The sequence below is a fragment of the Cherax quadricarinatus genome, chromosome 24 (assembly GCF_038502225.1).
Source record: "Cherax quadricarinatus isolate ZL_2023a chromosome 24, ASM3850222v1, whole genome shotgun sequence".
NCBI lineage: Eukaryota > Metazoa > Arthropoda > Malacostraca > Decapoda > Parastacidae > Cherax > Cherax quadricarinatus.
Genome location: NC_091315.1, coordinates 15856223 through 15875998, shown reverse-complemented (window position 1 = coordinate 15875998; position 19776 = coordinate 15856223). Strand labels below are relative to the sequence as shown.

The 19776-nt window shown below is 43.4% G+C and overlaps 1 protein-coding gene across 1 annotated transcript in view; it reads right to left on the bottom strand.

Moving 5' to 3' along the window:
• LOC128690727 (multifunctional procollagen lysine hydroxylase and glycosyltransferase LH3) overlaps positions 1–13655 on the bottom strand; it is a 124914-nt gene extending 111259 nt beyond the window's left edge. Inside the window, exons 1-5 of the mRNA XM_070088211.1 lie at positions 13059–13655; positions 11920–12011; positions 9673–9776; positions 6933–7477; positions 543–740 (exon numbers count right to left, since the gene is read on the bottom strand). Of these exons, the coding sequence (XP_069944312.1) occupies positions 543–740; positions 6933–7477; positions 9673–9776; positions 11920–12011; positions 13059–13161 (1042 nt within the window). The 5' untranslated portion in view covers positions 13162–13655. The remainder of the gene's footprint in view (positions 1–542; positions 741–6932; positions 7478–9672; positions 9777–11919; positions 12012–13058) is intronic.
• Between the last annotated feature and the right edge of the window lie 6121 nt (positions 13656–19776).

Here is a 19776-nt window from a genome sequence, read left to right as displayed (position 1 = left end):
GGTAGAAAGGAGATCTACTTCGCCTGGCCTCACCATCACTTGATTCAAAATATGCGCAAACTTGGAGATTCAGAATACCATTGTGATAGATTTTAATTACTGAACAACTAATTTTGATAAGCTGCTCCGCGATATCAGTAATGTAAACCAGATGAAGTTATTAAATATAGATTATGTAGAGGACATATGGTGTAGATTATAGCAAACATCTCAGTTATCGTGATGTTTGATTATTGTTTGTAGTTTTACGTTTATTTAGCAAGCAAGCCGAACCTGTCTTGGTTACCGTCAGTACTTAGCCTTGTATTAGACACAAGAACTCGTTCTCATTTACCGCGCTTCCCTTGTTTTCGGTGCAGTTGAAAATAAATAGGAATCGCGTCCGTCTCACACTCAGCAGACGGAGGATCAAGCCTCCACCATGTCTTGAGCTGAATAACCCACGTGGGTTTAGGGCTTAACATTATTTGATATAGGAATTTGATATCCCGTCTTTTTCACTTGGCAGCCTAATACACTTACACACGTGAAGCACTACTTACCCTCCTGTCTCTCTCCAAAGACGACATACTCAGCGACAGTGTCTGGCACTGTCTGCATGGTGCCACCCTCACGCTGGATGCCACCCTCACTCTGGGTGCCACCCTCACGCTGGATGTCATCCACAAGCTGGGTGCCACCCACTCGCCGCTCCTGCAGCGTTCTCATCAGGCTACTCACTCGACCCATAACCACTCCTCCTGCAGGACAGACGACATGGGCTGAATAACCTCCTCAGATGAGATCCTTAAGTAGTAGTAGTAGTAGTAGTAGTAGTAGTGGTAATGGGGTATAATATTCATTATCCCGTGATGAATAACATACAACTTGCTGGTCATGTGTCGGGCACACCTGCCCTACCACCTCATAAAATACAGACAGTATTATTTACAGAAATTTCTGCTGTACGGTGTACTCCTACAGCAGCTGGGAAGCTGTGCGGGGCGGAGACAGGGCAGAGAAAGGACGGGCACGGGACGGGGCAGGGCGGGGTCTGGTGGTAATGGGGCGGGGAAGGAAATAGCATAGAATAGAGGGAGAATCGTTTATATGGCACCTATCACTTTCTATTACTATTTATTTACTATTTTTTCTTTAGCTGCTTGCCTAACTTCTCTCTCTTCACAACTTGTGTCAATATTCCTCTAGATACACTCTCAAACAATGAAGAAACTGCATTGCTTGCACACATAGACGCTGTCTCCAATAATATATGTAATCCTTAAAATTACTCGCTCTTAAAATTACTTGTGTACATACAAAGTGTATGTACACTCGTACATACACACTGCACATTCGTATGCATATATATATATATATATATATATATATATATATATATATATATATATATATATATATATATATATATATATATATGTATATATATATATATATATATATATATATATATATATATATATATATATATATATATATATATATATATATATATATATATATATATATATATATGTCGTGCCGAATAGGCAGAACTTGCGATCTTGGCTTAAATAGCAACGCTCATCTTGCCAAATAGGACAAGTGAAAATTTGTGTATGCAATAATTTCGCCAAAATCATTCTGAGCCTAACGAAAAAATTATATTTCACTGTGTTTGTTTAGTATTAAATTATTGTAAACAAATATAAGATATATTTAGTTGGGTTAGGCTAAAATAAATTGCGCTTGTTATAATAAGGTTAGGTAAGTTTTCTAAGTTCCTTTTGGTGCAAAATTATAAAATTTTACATCAACATTAAATGAAAAAAATATATCTTTTAACGTATAAGAGAAAATTTTAGAATGGACTTAATTATAAATGAGTTCTTGCTAATTGACCAGTTTTACATATTCGGCACGACATATATATATATATATATATATATATATATATATATATATATATATATATATATATATATATATATATATATATATATATATGTATATATATATATATATATATATATATATATATATATATATATATATATATATATATATATATATATATATGCATGCATAGTTCCTTTGTATAAAGACAAAGGGGATAAAAGAGAGTTCAAAAATTATAGGGGGATAAGTCTGTTGAGTATACCTGGTAAAGTATATGGTAGAGTTATTATTGAAAGAATTAAGAGTAAGACGGAGAATAGGATAGCAGATGAACAAGGAGGCTTTAGGAAAGGTAGGGGGTGTGTGGACCAGGTGTTTACAGTGAAACATATAAGTGAACAGTATTTAGATAAGGCTAAAGAGGTCTTTGTGGCATTTATGGATTTGGAAAAGGCGTATGACAGGGTGGATAGGGGGGCAATGTGGCAGATGTTGCAGGTGTATGGTGTAGGAGGTAGGTTACTGAAAGCAGTGAAGAGTTTTTACGAGGATAGTGAGGCTCAAGTTAATGTAGGAAAGAGGGAAATTATTTCCCAGTAAAAGTAGGCCTTAGACAAGGATTTGTGATGTCACCGTGGTTGTTTAATATATTTATAGATGGGGTTGTAAGAGAAGTAAATGCGAGGGTCTTGGCAAGAGGCGTGGAGTTAAAAGATAAAGAATCACACATAAAGTGGAAGTTGTCACAGTTGCTCTTTGCTGATGACACTGTGCTCTTGGGAGATTCTGAAGAGAAGTGGCAGAGATTGGTGGATGAATTTGGTAGGGTGTGCAAAAGAAGAAAATTGAAAGTGAATACAGGAAAGAGTAAGGTTATGAGGATAACAAAAAGATTAGGTGATGAAAGATTGGATATCAGATTGGAGGGAGAGAGTATGGAGGAGGTGAATGTATTCAGATATTTGGGAGTGGACGTGTCAGCGGATGGGTCTATGAAAGATGAGGTAAATCATAGAATTGATGAGGGGAAAAGGGTGAGTGGTGCACTTAGGAGTCTGTGGAGACAAAGAACTTTGTCCTTGGAGGCAAAGAGGGGAATGTATGAGAGTATAGTTTTACCAACGCTCTTATATGGGTGTGAAGCATGGGTGATGAATGTTGCAGCGAGGAGAAGGCTGGAGGCAGTGGAGATGTCATGTCTGAGAGCAATGTGTGGTGTGAATATAATGCAGAGAATTCGTAGTTTGGAAGTTAGGAGGAGGTGCGGAATTACCAAAACTGTTGTCCAGAGGGCTGAGGAAGGGTTGTTGAGGTGGTTCGGACATGTGGAGAGAATGGAGCGAAACAGAATAACTTCAAGAGTGTATCAGTCTGTAGTGGAAGGAAGGCGGGGTAGGGGTCGGCCTAGGAAAGGTTGGAGGGAGGGGGTAAAGGAGGTTTTGTGTGCGAGGGGCTTGGATTTCCAGCAGGCATGCGAGAGCGTGTTTGATAGGAGTGAATGGAGACAAATGGTTTTTAATACTTGACGTGCTGTTGGAGTGTGAGCAAAGTAACATTTATGAAGGGGTTCAGGGAAACCGGCAGGCCGGACTTGAGTCCTGGAGATGGGAAGTACAGTGCCTGCACTCTGAAGGAGGGGTGTTAATGTTGCAGTTTAAAAACTGTAGTGTAAAGCACCCTTCTGGCAAGACAGTGATGGAGTGAATGATGGTGAAAGTTTTTCTTTTTCGGGCCACCCTGCCTTGGTGGGAATCGGCCAGTGTGATAAAATATATATATATATATATATATATATATATATATATATATATATATATATATATATATATATATATATATATATATATATATATATATATATATATATATATATATATATATATATATATATATATATATATATATATATATATATATATATATATATATATATTCAGACAGGTTCACACGTACACACATATAATTTTCACTCATAAATGCATATACCAGCTATGGGATCATACACTGATATAATATACACCAATACATGGACACACAGTATACTCTCATACACATAAACTCATAAGGCACGAGGAACTTTCTGCAAGAGGGTCAGTGGGAAAGAGTATTGGTAGGAAAGTCAGTAAACGAAATGATGGAATACGTAACAACAAAATGCAAGGAGGCAGAAGAAAGGTTTGTTCCCAAGGGCAACAGAAATAATGGCAAGACCAGAACGAGCCGTTCGTTTACCCGAAGGTGTAGGGAGGCAAAAACTAAGTGTGCTAGAGAATTGAAAAAGTACAGAAGACAAAGGGCCCGGGAAAATAAAGAGATTATTCGAAGAGCAAGAAACGAGTATGCACTGATAACGAGGGAGGCGCAGCGGCAGTACGAAAACGATATAGCATCGAGAGTCAAGTCTAACCCGAAGCTGTTGTATTGCCACATTAGAAGGAAGACAACAATCAAGGACCAGGTAATCAGGCTGAGGAAGGAAGTTGAGGAGCTAACAAGAAACGACTAAGAAGTATGTGAGGAGCTCAGCATGAGACGGAAGAATTTACAGTAGAGACAGAAATTACTCTGGGAAGTCAGAATAGGGGATTACACCAACAAGGGATATACCAACAAGTGCTGGATGAAATACCACAAGCGAGGAGGAGGTAAAGAAGCTGCTAAGTGAACTTGATACCTCAAAGGCGGTGGGACTGGACAACATCTCTCCGTGGGTCCTTAGAGAGAGAGCTGAGACGTTGTGTGTGCCACTAACAACAATTTTCAACACATCCCTTGAGACTGGGCAACTACCTGAGGTATGGAAGACAGCAAATGTACTCCCAGTATTTAAGAAAGGAGACAGACACGAGGCACTAAACTACAGACCAGTGTCACTGACGTGTATAGTATGCAAAGTCATGGAGAAGATTATCAGGAGGAGAGAGATGGATCACCTAGAATGGAACAAGCTTATAAATGACAGCCAGCACGGATTCAGGGAAGAAAATTCCTGTGTCACAAACCTACTGGAATTTTATGACAAGGTAAAGGAAGTAGGACACGAGAGAGAGGGGTGGGTGGATTGCATTTCCTTTTACTGCAAGAAAGCCTTCGACACAGTTCCTCACAAGAGATTAGTGCAAAAACTAGAGGATCAGGCACGCATAACAGGAAGGGCACTGCAATGGATCAGGGAATACCTGACAGGGAGACCAGCGAGTCATCGTATGTAATGAGGTGTGGGCGCCAGCGACGAGCGGGGTTCCACAGGGATCAGTCCTAGGACCAGTGTTGTATATATGATGACATGTGGTATATGTGAATGACACGACGGAAGGGATAGACTCAAAAGTGTCCCTGTTTGCAGATAATGTGAAATTAATGAGGAGAATTAAATCGGATGAGGATCAGGCAGGACTTGAAAAAGACCTGGACAGGCTGCAAACCGGGTCCAGCAACTGGTTCCTTGAACTTAACCCTGCCAAATGCACAGTCATGACGATCGGGGAAGGGCAAAGAAGACCGCAATCAGAGTATAGGGTAGGTGACCAATGACTGCAAACCTCGCTCAAGGAAAAGGATTTTGGGGTGAATATAATACCGAGTACATCTCCTGAGGCGCACATAACCAGATTACTGCTGCAGCGCATGGGCGCTTGGCAAACCAGGGAATAGCGTTCCGTTACCTCAGTAAGGAATCTTTCAAGACTCTGTACTCTGTGTACGTCAGGCCCATACTGAACTATGAAGCACCAGTTTGGAACCCACACCTGATCAAACACTTCAAGAAATTAGGGAAAGTGCAAAGGTTTGCAGCAAGACTAGTTCCAGAGCTAAAGGAAATGCCCTACGACACTGGAGGACAGGAGGGTTAGGAGAGACATGATAATGACATACAAAATACTGCGAGGAATTGACAAGGTGGACAGAGACAGGATGTTCCAGAGATGGGACACAGAAACAAGGGGTCACAAGGAGTCAGATGAGTCAAAGAGATGTTAGGAAGTATTTCTTTAGTCATAGAGTTATCAGGAAGTAGAATAGTCTGGCAGATGACGTAGTGGAGGCAGGAACCATACACAGTTTTATGATGAGGATTGATAAAGCTCATGGAGCAATGAGGGAGAGGACCTAGTAGCGATCAGTGAAGAGGCGGGCCAGGAGCTATGAATCGACCCTTGCAACCACAAGTAGGTGAGTACAAACAGGTGAGTACACTGTTCACTTATGTATAGGTGCCCCGTGGCCTGGTAGGCAACGATATCGCCTCACACACTGAGTGTTCGTGATTCGACCCCCGGCAAGGGTAGAAATATTGGGCATGTTTCCTTACACCTGCTATCCCCATTCACCTAGCAAGCAAGCAGGTACCTGGGTCTTAGTCGACTGGTGTGGGTCGCATCCTGGGGGAGAAGACTGAAGGACCACAATGGAAATAAGACAGACAGTCCCTCGATGACACACTGACTTTCTCGGGTTATCATGCATGGCTAACCCTCCTGGGTTAAAAAATCCGAACAAAATCTTATCTTATCTCTTATCCACAATGCACATCCGAACACAGTGCCTTGATAATTTCAGAATAAAATCAGAAGACAGATGAGAAGGCAGAAAAACCCACGATAAAGATTATGTAGAAAATTAGGTTAGGTTAAGTTAGGTTAGGTTAGGTTAGGTTAAGTTAGGTTAGGTTAGGTTAAGTTAGGTTAGGTTAGGTTAAGTTAGGCTAGGTTAGGTTAGGTTAGGTTAGGTTAGGTTAAGTTAGGTTAGGTTAGGTTAGGTTAGGTTAGGTTACGTTACGTTACGTTACGTTACGTTACGTTACGTTACGTTACGTTACGTTTCTCAGGAAACAGGACAAGTGTTTCCTGACACGGGTGTTAGTTATATGATGACCCGCAGATGGAGCTTTCGGTCATCTGACCGAGACCTTCCGCGGGCTTACCGGTCCACCCCTTTAAAAATTATAGTTATAATTATAATCATTAGGAATTCTGATCATGAAAAAATAACAAGAGAATGTCGTAAGAACAAGAAGGAAAACAGACCAGGATGATCAGCATGTCTACAATCACCTTTAAGAACAGACCAGACGAGGTTCTCGTCAGTCCTTACTTCTTCTTTATTACTTCCCTTTGTCTTTCCTTTCTTCGCTGCTTCATCGTCTTTATTCTCGCTTGAAAAGTTGGCTTCCTCTTCAACTTCTCTTATTTTTCTTTTATTTTTTTCGTCATTATCGTTTTTATCAGAGATCTGAATCGCGTCTTTTTCCAGTCCTGTGTTCTCATCTTCGTAATCTTCTTGCTTCTTTCTAGCTAAGACTTTTGCCTCATTATTCTTAAATTTAGTTTCCTTTTCGAGATTTTCCCCTGATTCTCTAGGAATATTTACATTGTCTCTAATACTATCATGTTCTCCCTCTCTCTCCTCGTTATTCATTTTATCCTCTTCACGATCTTCGGCCATTTTCTTATCTACGTATTTCTCCTTTCGTTTCTGTTTCTTGCCGTCATCAGGACTCAGGAAAGAAACATGAGCCACGATCAGTGAATTTTCAACATCCATCAGGTGCGCTCTGGCGTCCGCGTAACTTGCTACGAAGTAAACAAACTCGTCCCACCTATAAAATATAAATAATCTTATCTTACAATTGGTAACAAAAAAAAATAAGCTCAAACTTGCAGAGGTTATTAATAACTTTTTTTTTAGATTATTAATCTTAAGTAGTTAGGTATCCCTTAATCTTTTTTTTTATTAACACATCAGCCGATTCCCACCAAGGCAGGGTGGCCCTAAAAACAAAAACTTCCATCATCATTCACTCCATCACTGTCTTGCCAGAAGGGTGCTTTACACTACAGTTATAAAACTGCAACATTAACACCCCTCCTTCAGAGTGCAGGCACTGTACTTCCCATCTCCAGGACTGAAGTCCGGCCTGCCGGTTTCCCTGAATCCCTTCATAAATGTTACTTTGCTCACACTCCAACAGCACGCCAATTATTAAAAACCATTTGTCTTCATTCACTCCTACCAAACACACTCACGCATGCTTGCTGGAAGTCCAAGCCCCTTGCACACAAAACCACCTTTACCCCTTCCCTCCAACCCTTCCTAAGCCGACCCCTACCCCGTCTTCCCTCCACTACAGATTTATACACTCTCGAAGTCATTCTGTTTTGTTCCATCCTCTCTACATGTCCGAACCACCACAACAATCCCTCCTCAGCCCTCTGGATAATAGTTTTGGTAATCCCACACCTTCTCCTAATTTCCAAACATTCACCTCCTCCATACTCTCTCCTTCCAATCTGATATCCAATCTCTCGTCACCTAATCTTTTTGTTATCCTCGTCACCTTACTCTTTCCTATATTCAATTTTAATTTTCTTCTTTTACATACCCTACCAAATTTATCCAGCAACCTCTGCAACTTCTCTTCAGAATCTCCCAAAAGCACAGTGTCATCAGCAAAGAGCAACTGTGACAACTCCCACTTTGTGTTAGATTCTTTATCTTTTAAGTCCACACCTCTTGCTAAGAACCTCACATTCACTTCTCTTACAACCCCATCTATAAATATATTGAACAACCATGGTAACATCACACATCCTTGTCTAAGGCCTACTTTTACTCGGAAATAATCTCCCTCTTTCCTACATACTCTAACCTGAGCCTCACTATCCTCGTCAAAACTCTTCACTGCTTTCAGTAACCTACCTAATATACCATACACCTGCAACATCTGCCACATTGCCACCCTATCCACCCTGTCATACGCCTTTTCCAAATCCATTAATGCCACAAAAACCTATTTAGCCTTATCTAAATACTGTTCACCTATATGTTTCACTGTAAACACTTGGTCTACACACCCCCAACTTTTCTTAAATCTTCCTTGCTCATCTGCTATCCTACTCTCTGTCTTACTCTCATTTTTTTTCAATAACAACTCTACTATATACTTTACCAGGTATACTCAACAGACTTATTCCCCTATAATTTTTGCACTCTCTTTTGTCCCCTTTGCCTTTATACAAAGGAACTATGCATGCTGTCTGCCAATCCCTAGTTACCTTACCCTCTTCCATACATTTATTAAATAATAGCACCAACCACTCCAAAACTATATCCCTACCTGCTTTTAACATTTCTATCTTTACCCCATTAATTCCAGCTGCCTTACCCCCTTTCATTCTACTCACTGCCTCACGAACTTCCCTCACACTCACAACTGGCTCTTCCTCACTCCTACAAGATGCTATTCCTCCTTGCCCTATACACGAAATCACAGCTTCCCTATCTTCATCAACATTTAACAATTCTTCAAAATATTCTCTCCATCTTCCCGATACCTCTAACTCTCCATTTAATAACTCTCCTCTCCTATTTTTAACTGACATATCCATTTGTTCCCTAGGCTTCCTCAACTTATTAATCTCATTCCAAAACTTTTTCTTATTTTCAATTTATTTAAGGTGAGTGCAAAAGTGTATGATTAAGGTATTCAATGAGCTTTACTCAAATCACAGAATATTTTGGCTTATTATACAAGCATATCTGTATGGTCGGTGTATTCGGGAAATCAGTTAATAATTCCAATAAGTCAGGTTAATGGATGTTTTAAAGCATATCGTCCTGAAGTATCTTCATGCCGTATTGTTATCTTCCTTGCATGTATGGGCAGTGTATTATATGAATCATTAACTGGTAGAGTCATCAGGTGCAGCAGTAATTCATCAGACTGTTATGTATGACAGTTAATAACAAAATGAACAAAAAATAAGTAAAGGAACGATGCTTCGGTTAACTTACAAGCTGACAACAATAACTAGGTCGTCCTCGGGCAAGTTCTTCAGCTGGTCCTCCAGTCTGGCGTCCTCCTCACACCTTCCTGAAGGACACCAGTTTTTCAACACCTGCCAAGGAGAGAGAGAAATCTTAAAGTGGAATATCGGCTGAAGTTGTATTGTTGTTGTCGCTGACATCTGTGGTGGGGATGAGCACGGTCATTAACGTCAATTATATAAATTACGTATAGAATCAGTTTTGAAGAGTCTAGATGTATCGAGCTCCTTACAAGCTTTCATGAAGTTTAAAACTACGAGTGTAGTGGATGTATCACCAGTCTACACCCTACACGTTAACACACTGTGAGTGTAGTGGATGTATCACCAGTCTACACCCTACACGTTAACACACTGTGAGTGTAGTGGATGTATCACCAGTCTACACCCTACACGTTAACACACTGTGAGTGTAGTGGATGTATCACCAGTCTACACCGTACACGTCAACACACTGTGAGTGTAGTGGATGTATCACCAGTCTACACCGTACACATCAACACACTGTGAGTGTAGTGGTTGTTGTACCAGTTTACTCTACACCCTACACGTCAACACTAACTGGGTGTAGTTGTCGTCTCCTATGAAGACAGAAACACGTCCTAAAATAAGCTTTCTATGGGACGATGTTTTACTCTGTAAGGAATATTTTTTTTTAAATTGCCACTGGTAGAGCTAAAATTTGTCCAAGTAACAGCTTTCTTTAAGCCTTGAACTTTTATCTTCACATATTTCGCACGTCACGCACTACATAACCCGCTTACGAATAAACAAATGTGAAGAATGTTTATTTTCAGAAACATCTCATCACCAAGGAGTGTGTGGAAGTTACACTGAACTTATCCACATAAATAATACGCGCCAAATGGCATTAATAATGAACAATTCCAGGAAGATCAGTCTCCCAGCCGTCAGATCTACCTCTCCACTACGACTGATGTCTCCAGACTGAAGAAGTCTGTTATACAGACGAAACGTTTCAATAATAAAGATACTGAACTGCTGCAAATGTGTCTTCATCAGATTGTCCAAATTCCCACTAAGGAGAGTGACCCAAAAAAAGGAGAAACACTTTCATCATCATTCATTCCATCACCGTCTTGCCAGAGGCGTGCTGACACTACAGTTAAAAAACTGCAACAAATCTCCACCCCTTCTTCAGGGTACAGGCACTGTACTCCCCACCTCCAGGACTCAAGTCTGGCTAACCGGTTTCCCTACTCACACTCTAACAGCACGTCAAGTCATAAAAACCATTTGCCTCCACTTGCTCCTACTTAACACACTCACACATTAAACCTCCTCGAACATTAAACCTCCTGTACCCCCTCCCTCCAACTTTTCCTGGGCCGACCCCTACCCCGCCTTCCTTCCATTACAGATTTATATGCACTCCAAGTTATTCTATTTTATTCCATCCTCTCTAAATGTCCAAACCACCTCAACTATCCTCTGCTATCTGGATAATAATTTTAGAACCCCTCATCTCCCTCTGATCTCCAAACTGCTTATTCTCTTCATAATATTCACACTAACATCTCCACTACCTCCTCCAGACTCCATCCCTCCAATCTGATATCCAATCTTTCATTACCTAATTTGTTTGTTATTCTTATCATCTTGCTCTTTCCTATGTTCACTTTCAACCCTGACCCGGTGGCCTGGTGGTGGTGGCCCGGTGGCCTGGTGGCTAAAGCTCCCGCTTCACACACGGAGGGCCCGGGTTCGATTCCCGGCGGGTGGAAACATTTCGACACGTTTCCTTACACCTGTTGTCCTGTTCACCTAGCAGCAAATAGGTACCTGGGTGTTAGTCGACTGGTGTGGGTCGCATCCTGGGGGACAAGATTAAGGACCCCAATGGAAATAAGTTAGACAGTCCTCGATGGCGCACTGACTTTCTTGGGTTATCCTGGGTGGCTAACCCTCCGGGGTTAAAAATCCGAACGAAATCTTATCTTATCTTATCTTATCTTACCAGGTGCTTAGTAAGCTGAATTTAAGAATAGACTTACTAACTGATAGATTGTCTCACCAATAACTTATTTCACTAATAGACTATCCCACCAAGAGACTATATATTTCACTATCAGCTTGTCTCACTAAGACTGACTAAAAAACTGAAAATTTATTGAAAACTGACTGAAGTGAAAAACTGACTGACAAAGCTGACTCAAAGCAACTGACTCAGCGAAAGTGTTCGACGAGGATTCACCTGAACACTGGGGTACTGCAGCCTGCAGAGAGATTGCAGAAAGTGGTCCTCCCTGGTGCTCGCGTCTCCTAGCAGACCCACCACGTGAACACCTGCGGCCAGAAGAGGGTTTAAGTGAACTTGAAAGGGTATAAGCCTGCATGAAGCAGGTGTAAGTGCGCAAGACGGAGAGTAAGAGAGTATTAGAGAGGCATAGGAGGGTATAAGTAGGTGGAAAGTGAGTGTAAGTCGGTATAAGGTGATTAATGCAGGAATGATAGTTCTAGGCCTTTCATGTTGCAATCAACACATCATCGGGAGCTTGCAATGTTGCAGAAAAGAGAAGGAGATCTATGCAAATACGATCAGGGAAAGCGTATTTTGTGGAACATGGCAGAGAAGCTGGAGGCAGGAAGTGCCCCTCAGTACCAATATCCATATCCAGAAAGACTGAATATTATAGCATTAGAAGACAGCCAGCCCAAAGCCACTAATATTGCAGTAGTAGCCTAACGAACGTATTATGACAATTATCAAAAATTCGGTCATATGATATAAATGACTTCACATTCCAAATATAGATATCACTGTTAATTGTCTTATGAATTTCTACACCTCTAGAAAACGGGTCCATTTAATGGGACTCATTGAAAGGGATTCATCTGTAAATTATTCAAAGGAAAACAGCCGTAATTTATCTATCCCACAAGATTCTGAGGCAGACGTTGGTCTAACCGTCAAGAAAACGAGCAGGAAAAACAGGTTTTAATTCTTCGGTGTGGAATTACACTTAAGATAATCCACACCAAGGAATTAGGGCTTGTTTTTCCTGTGTTATACATGATAGTCAGTGCTCCCTTACGTCCAGTATGACCGCCAAGATAACTAATTACCTATGGCGTTACACGCAACAGCTCAATATGTGAACGACCCAGCATTAGGAATCCTAATTATTTCCTTTCTGAAAAGAATGTCATACGAAGGGAGAAATATCAAAACTTGCCTTTCTAATTATTTTTCAGACCAGTGAATTTAGATGACACAGATGCAGTACGCCAGGGAACTTAAAAAGTGAAAGCTTTCTTCTTCTTCCTCCACATCCTCCTTTTCCTACTCCTCTTTCTCCACCTCCTCCTCCTCCTCCTGGTGTCACAACCTACCTGCACCGAAGCTTCCTGACTCCTGTACTCCTGCTGTTGTCAGCGTCCATAAGATACACATGGCAGCAAGACCAGGAACCACTGGGATCCCGCGCCGTCTCATGATGTGTAGCAGGTAGTGTGCTACTGCTGTGTAGCAGTAGTTCCCTCAGCGTCTCACTGGATGTGTAGCAGTAGTTCCCTCAGCGTCTCACTGGATGTGTAGCAGGTAGTGTGCTACTGCTGTGTAGCAGGTGGTCTGCTACTGCTGTGTAACAGGTAGTGTGTTACTGTTGTGTAGCAGGTGTTGTGCTACTGCTGTGTAGCAGGTGGTGTGCTACTGCTGTGTAGCAGTAGTTCCCTCAGCGTCTCACTGGGTGTGTAGCAGGTAGTGTGCTACTGATGTGTAGCAGGTGGTGTGCTACTGCTGTGTAGCAGGCGCTGTGCTACTGCTGTGTAGCAGGTGGTGTGCTACTGCTGTGTAGCAGTAGTTCCCTCAGCGTCTCACTGGGTGTGTAGCAGGTAGTGTGCTACTGATGTGTAGCAGGTGGTGTGCTACTGCTGTGTAGCAGGTGGTGTGCTACTGCTGTGTAGCAGGTGGTGTGCTACTGCTGTGTAGCGCTGCTTCTCTCAGCGTCTCACAGGAAAGTGCTCCGACGCAACATTCCAGACTCTGCCAACGTCAACAGGAAAAATCTCAGCTGATTTTAGAAATCCACGTCAGTGTGTATCGCTTGACGCTGTGTCGCACTTATGTACATCTGTGTCACCTGACACTGAGTCACACTTATATACATCAGTGTCACCTGATACTGTGTCACACTTATGTACATCTGTGTCACCTGACACTGTGTCACACTCACGTACATCTGTGTCACCTGACACTGTGTCACACTCACGTACATCTGTGTCACCTGATACTGTGTCACACTCATGAATGTCCGTATCACCTGACACTGTGTCACACTCATGAATGTCCGTGTCACCTGACACTGTGTCATGCTCATGAATGTCCGTGTCACCTGACACTGTGTCATGCTCATGTGTAACAACAACAAAAAATCACAATACCATGACTGGAACAATAAACAAATAACCCGCACATAGAAGAGATAAACTTACCAGGACGTTTCGGTCCGACTTCGACTTTGTAAATGGTAAAAGTCAGACCGAAACGTCTTCGTAAGCTGCTCTTTTCTATGTGCGGGTTATTTGTGTATATACTCATGTACATCTGCCACCTGACACTGTGTCACACTCACGAACGTCTATGTCACCTGACACTGTGTCACACTCATGAATGTCTATGTCACCTGACATTGTGTCACACTCATTAACGTCCGTGTCACCTGACACTGTGTCACACTCACGAACGTCTATGTCACCTGACATTGTGTCACACTCATGAACGTCTATGTCACCTGACATTGTGTCACACTCATTAACGTCCGTGTGACCTGACACAGTGTCACACTAACGAACGTCTGTGTCACCTGACACTGTGTCATACTCAGATACATATGAGTGTGTCACCTGACACTGTCACATTCATTAATTCAATTCAATTCAATTCAATTCAAGTTTACCAATTCGTCTCTCAACCCTTGAGTAGAGAGGACGTGTGCTGCTGCTACCCCCTGGTGTTGACTGGGTGCAGTAATATTTTCACAACATGGCGCAGGCTTGTCGCCGGCGGGTTAATACAGTCTGTATTGAATTAACCAGTGGAGCTATCATGGGGCCGTCTATGGAGTTACTTCTACCAGCAATAATTAGAGACACCTACGGCGTTGCTACTGAAGAGATTTGTGGACTTGCCTTGAATGGCACGAAGAGGATATTTCTTAAATTCAATTCGGCGAGTATGTATGAGGCAGTGGTGAACAAGTTTCAGGAAGCGGCCATACCTGTGAATCATGCTGTCACGGTGAGGATGCATGATGTATCAAGTTACTTCACTTGGGTGAAGATCAGGAATGTGCCATTCGAGGCGGATGCATCTGACATAAGGTTCGCCATGAGTAAATATGGGACGGTACACACGGTCACTGCAGGAAGGTGGTCAGCTGGTACGTATATGGGGATACCTGAGGGTACTTACTCTGCAAAGATGACGATACGACATCCTATACCGTCGTATGTGGTGATGGACGATTTCAGAACTCAGGTATTTGTGACATATGCAGGGCAACGACGCACTTGTCGTTTGTGCGGGTCGTATGAACACCTGGCAGCGCAATGTGGTAGAGGACGTGGAGACAACGACCTGCAACAACGAAGAAACGTAGAGGAGAGGAGAGTGGAGCAAGGGCAGCCTTTTTCGACACTGCCTCTGCAGAGTGCGTCATGGAGTGAGGAGGTTGAGAGGGCAGAGAAGATGGCAGGTGCCACGAGTGGGGGGGACTCCCCTTCCTTGGACGTGGTTCAGGCATTGGAGGAGATCATCGCGGAAGTGAATGATAGCAAGGAGGAAGCATCGATAAGGACGACGCTTGTGGATATTTTGGGCACGGGGCCTTATCAGGAAGAAGGCACGGTCCTGGATCTTGAGACTACTATGGAGGACAGAGAGGCGAAGATAGTTCGTCCTAAGGTGTGTGACAAGGCTGTCTTGTCGGTGAATACGGTGGAGGTTGAGGTTCATCGTGGTGATGAGCTTGATGACGAGATGCAGGTCGACGGTACGACGCGAAAGCGGCAGCAGCGCTTTACGGTTCAGATGAAGTGCTTACGCCCGCACAATGTTCAGGGAAGAAATCGGCGGATGTCACGCAGAGGGGGTTCAAAAGACACTCAGGGACAGGGATCGAGTAAGAGTGCACAAAAAGGGGGGGGGAGGGATAAGAGTGCAATGAGGCGATCAGGTGACAAAAAGGTTGTGTCAAGAGGGAAACCTTCTTTGTCGGTTTTAAGTGCTTGACATTGAACATCAATGGTTTGAGGTCGCAGAGAAAGTGTGAGCGGTTTAGGGAGTTTTTGGAGCGTCATGGTGTTGACGTTGTGTTCTTGCAGGAGCATAATTATAGACATGGTTATGAGTTGAAGGTGGAGGGATATAAGGTGTATGTTGAACATGCAGTCAGATTGAAAGGCGGTGTGGCTATATTGGTAAAGGAAACTAGCCCGTTGGTTGTCAGGCATTGTGAAGGGGAGAAGGGGAGGGTGATACGTGTGGATGGATTATGGGGTCAGGTACAGATGACGTTGGTGTGTGTGTATGGCCCGGCAGAGGGTGACGTACGTGTTAAGAATAAATTTGTGAGGGACGTGCTGGTTTACTACTTGCGTGGATTGCTGGGGGTAGCCGTGATAGGAGGTGATTGGAACTGTGTGATAAGGCGTAAGGATGTGGAACCGAGGGGGGTGGGGGCATTGTATGGGAATATTGGGAGAATTGTTATCAGGGGTGGGTTTGATCGATATCTGTGGGGGGGGGGAGGTAGAGCATACATTTATTAAGCGTGGGTATGCTGCTAGGCTCGATCGTTTGTACGTCCCCAGAAGGGTAGTAATACATAGGGTGAGGGTGTTGGATGTGGTATTTTCTGATCATAGAGGTGTTATGGTGGATTTGGGTTGGGAGGGGTTGCCTCGAAGGGGTAGGAGGTATTGGAAGTTAAATGTAAAGTTGTTGCATGAAGAAGAATATAGACAGTCATTTAAACAGTTTTGGGAGGGGTTGGAGGCAGAAGCGCCTGGGAATTGTGATCTGGTTAGATGGTGGGACTCGGTGGCGAAATCAGGTATTAATGATTTTTATGTACGTAATGGGGAGGAATATAATAGGTTAAAGTATGGGTTTCAATCTTATCTTGAGGGGCAGTTGAGAGCTTGCTACGAACGTGGGAGGGTTAGTTACCCAGTGGGAGATATTGAGGGATTAAAGGAGAGCATTAGGGATTTGCAAAATGAAAGATTTGATGGTGCACGCGTTTTGGCGGGGTTGGAGGAGGTGTTATGGGGTGACAGGCCATCGGCGTGTGTATTGAGAGGACAGCATAAGAGGAGAGCGGCGACGGAGATGATGGGATTAACTGTTCATGTGGGGATGGGAGGGTATAGGGAAGGGCAGGTATTGATGTCGACTGAAGGTATGAGTGGATATCATGATGCATGGTTTAGGTCATATGCACAACGTGTGTATACGAGATGATGCTTTAAGGGAAATGGGTGGTTATGTGCAATGCGAGCTTGATGGTAGAGATAGGGAGACTTTGGAAGGACAGATTACGGAAGGGGAAATTTGGCAAGCTATAGCAGGTGCAAGTTTAGGTAAGGCACCGGGTGTAGACGGGTTGCCTAATGATTTTTATGTTAAGAACTGGGAAGTAATGAGGAGATTTTTAGTCATATTGTTCACTGTAATGAAGGAAGATGAGGCAATGGGTGAGCAGCAAAGGACTGCTGTTGTTGTATTAGTGCCAAAGGGTGGACAGACCACGGTAGAAGATTACCGTGCAATATCGCTTATGTGTGGTGATTATAAGTTATTTGCAAGGGTATTAGGGAACAGAATCAAACAGGTTTTAGGTAAAGTAATTGATAGAGGACAATATGGCATACCGAGTAGATCAATGTATGAAGGGCATGGAGTTATTAGGAGTTTTATAGAGCATAGGGGGGAGGGGGGAGGGGGAGTTTTGGCTCTGGATTGGAGAGCTGCTTATGATAGCGTAGAAAGGGATGCATTATGGAGTTTTAGGCGTTGGTTGGGTTTCGGGAGGGAAATTGTTTCTTGGGCAAAAACTTTGTATCTGGGTGCAGTTATGAGAATACAGGTTAATGGACGACTAGGTGATAGCATACAGATGGGAAGGGGTTTGCGACAGGGATGCCCTCTGTCGCAAATTTTGTTTGCATGTCTTCAGGAACCCTTTTATAGCGCAGTTAGGTGGAGTATAGCGAGAGCGAGGGTTGGTTTTGCACGAGAAGGGGAAGCGGGTATAGTGGGTTACGTGGATGATACGACTGTCTTGGTGAGGGATGTGAGGGATTTACATAAGGTAGGAAGGGTGATAGACGTTTTTGGTGAGGCTACGGGGATGAAAATTAATGTAGTAAAGTCCAAGTATTTGGATCTAGGGCATAGCGTACATAATGGTGAGACTGTTGAGGGTGGGTGGCGTGTGGTAGATCAGTTGTTGATATGTGGGATAGTGTACATAATAGTGAGACTGTTGAGGGTGGGTGGCGTGTGGTAGATCAGTTGTTGATATGTGGGATAGTGTACATGCGGAATGATAGGGATGCACAAGAGGCAAATTCGAGGCACACCGTGGATGGAGTTTTGAAAAGATTGGGAGGTTTGAGGGCAGAGCAATTAACGTTGCATCAAAGGGTTATAGTCACGAATGTCCTGTTGTATAGCAAGTTATGGCACGTGGTGGCAATATATCCGTTACGACGGTGTGAGGTGCAACGGTTGCAACTGCGGGTATTCAGATTTATATGGGGATCGGGTTGTGACTGGCTAAGTAGAGGGGTGGTGTCGCTTCCCCTTAGCCTGGGGGGGCTGGGGCTTATACCTCTTGAGAAGCGTATGTTGAGTCTGTTTCTGAAAAGGGGGTTTGTGAGGGAGGGGGTGAGCGGGGGGGGGGGGCCTTGAAAGACTGCGCATGGATATGCAACGGTGGTGGAGGGGTAGGGATTTAATGTTTGGGGAGGATATGTTGCGAGTTTTACTGAAGGTAAGGGATCCGAAACAGCTTAAATTTAAGGTTCTTGAGAGGGTGGGGGGTGGGTCTGTGGTGGCGGCAGTTGAGGGGGCATACCCTATGTATGCATGGGGTTCTGTATGGAAATGTCTTCAACAACTACGTGTAAAACCAAGTGTCAGGGAGGTTATGTTTAGGTTTTTACATGGGATCTTGCCATCTGGGGTTGTGTTATTTAATAGGAGATTAAAGGAGGGTGGGGAGTGCAAAGCGTGTGGATGTTCGGAAACTATATTTCACACTGTGTACTTTTGTACTTGTTTAGAAGATGTGAGGGTCTGGCTAAGTAGGGTAGTTAGGTTAGTCATTCATCTCTCAACCTGCGGGCTGAGAGGACGCTTTCTAAGCCTGCTCCTGCTTACACCTGGTGGCGAACCGTGTACTACAGTACGCAAGATGGCGGATCGTCAGGGTAGAAGAGTAAACACGGTCTGTGTTGAATTCATTCGTGGCTCTCTCAGTGGTGCAACGATGCACGTCTTGTTGCCTACCATTATTCGCGACGTCTACGGCATACCCACTGAGGATGTCGAGGTTTTTTGTAAAATTCGCAAATGCCGGCTTTTACTCCAAGATTGTGGAAGCTTTTCAAGAGAGGAAAATGGCGGTGAATTCAGCTGTAGAGGTATGCCTGCATGACGTCTCCACATACATCACCTGGGTCAAAGTAAGGAACGTGCCTTTTGAGGCGGAGGAGTATGTTATTTGGGAAGTTTTTGGTAAATACAGCACGGTACATGCAGCGACCAAGGGAGTGTGGAGGGAGGGCCCATACGAGGGGCTCCCGGAAGGCTCCTGCACCCTCAAGATGACTTTAAAACAACCGATTCCATCTTACGTGCATCTCGAACACTACAGGACACAAGTTTTTGTTCACTATGCAGGCCAACGTAAGACATGCAGGTTATGCAACTCTTATGACCATATGGCTGCTCAGTGCTCCAGACGCCTCGTTGTACGCATCCGGGAACCTTCTCCTGTGGTCCTACGAACCGAGGCCTTTGATCTGGAGACTGGTCCCTCGC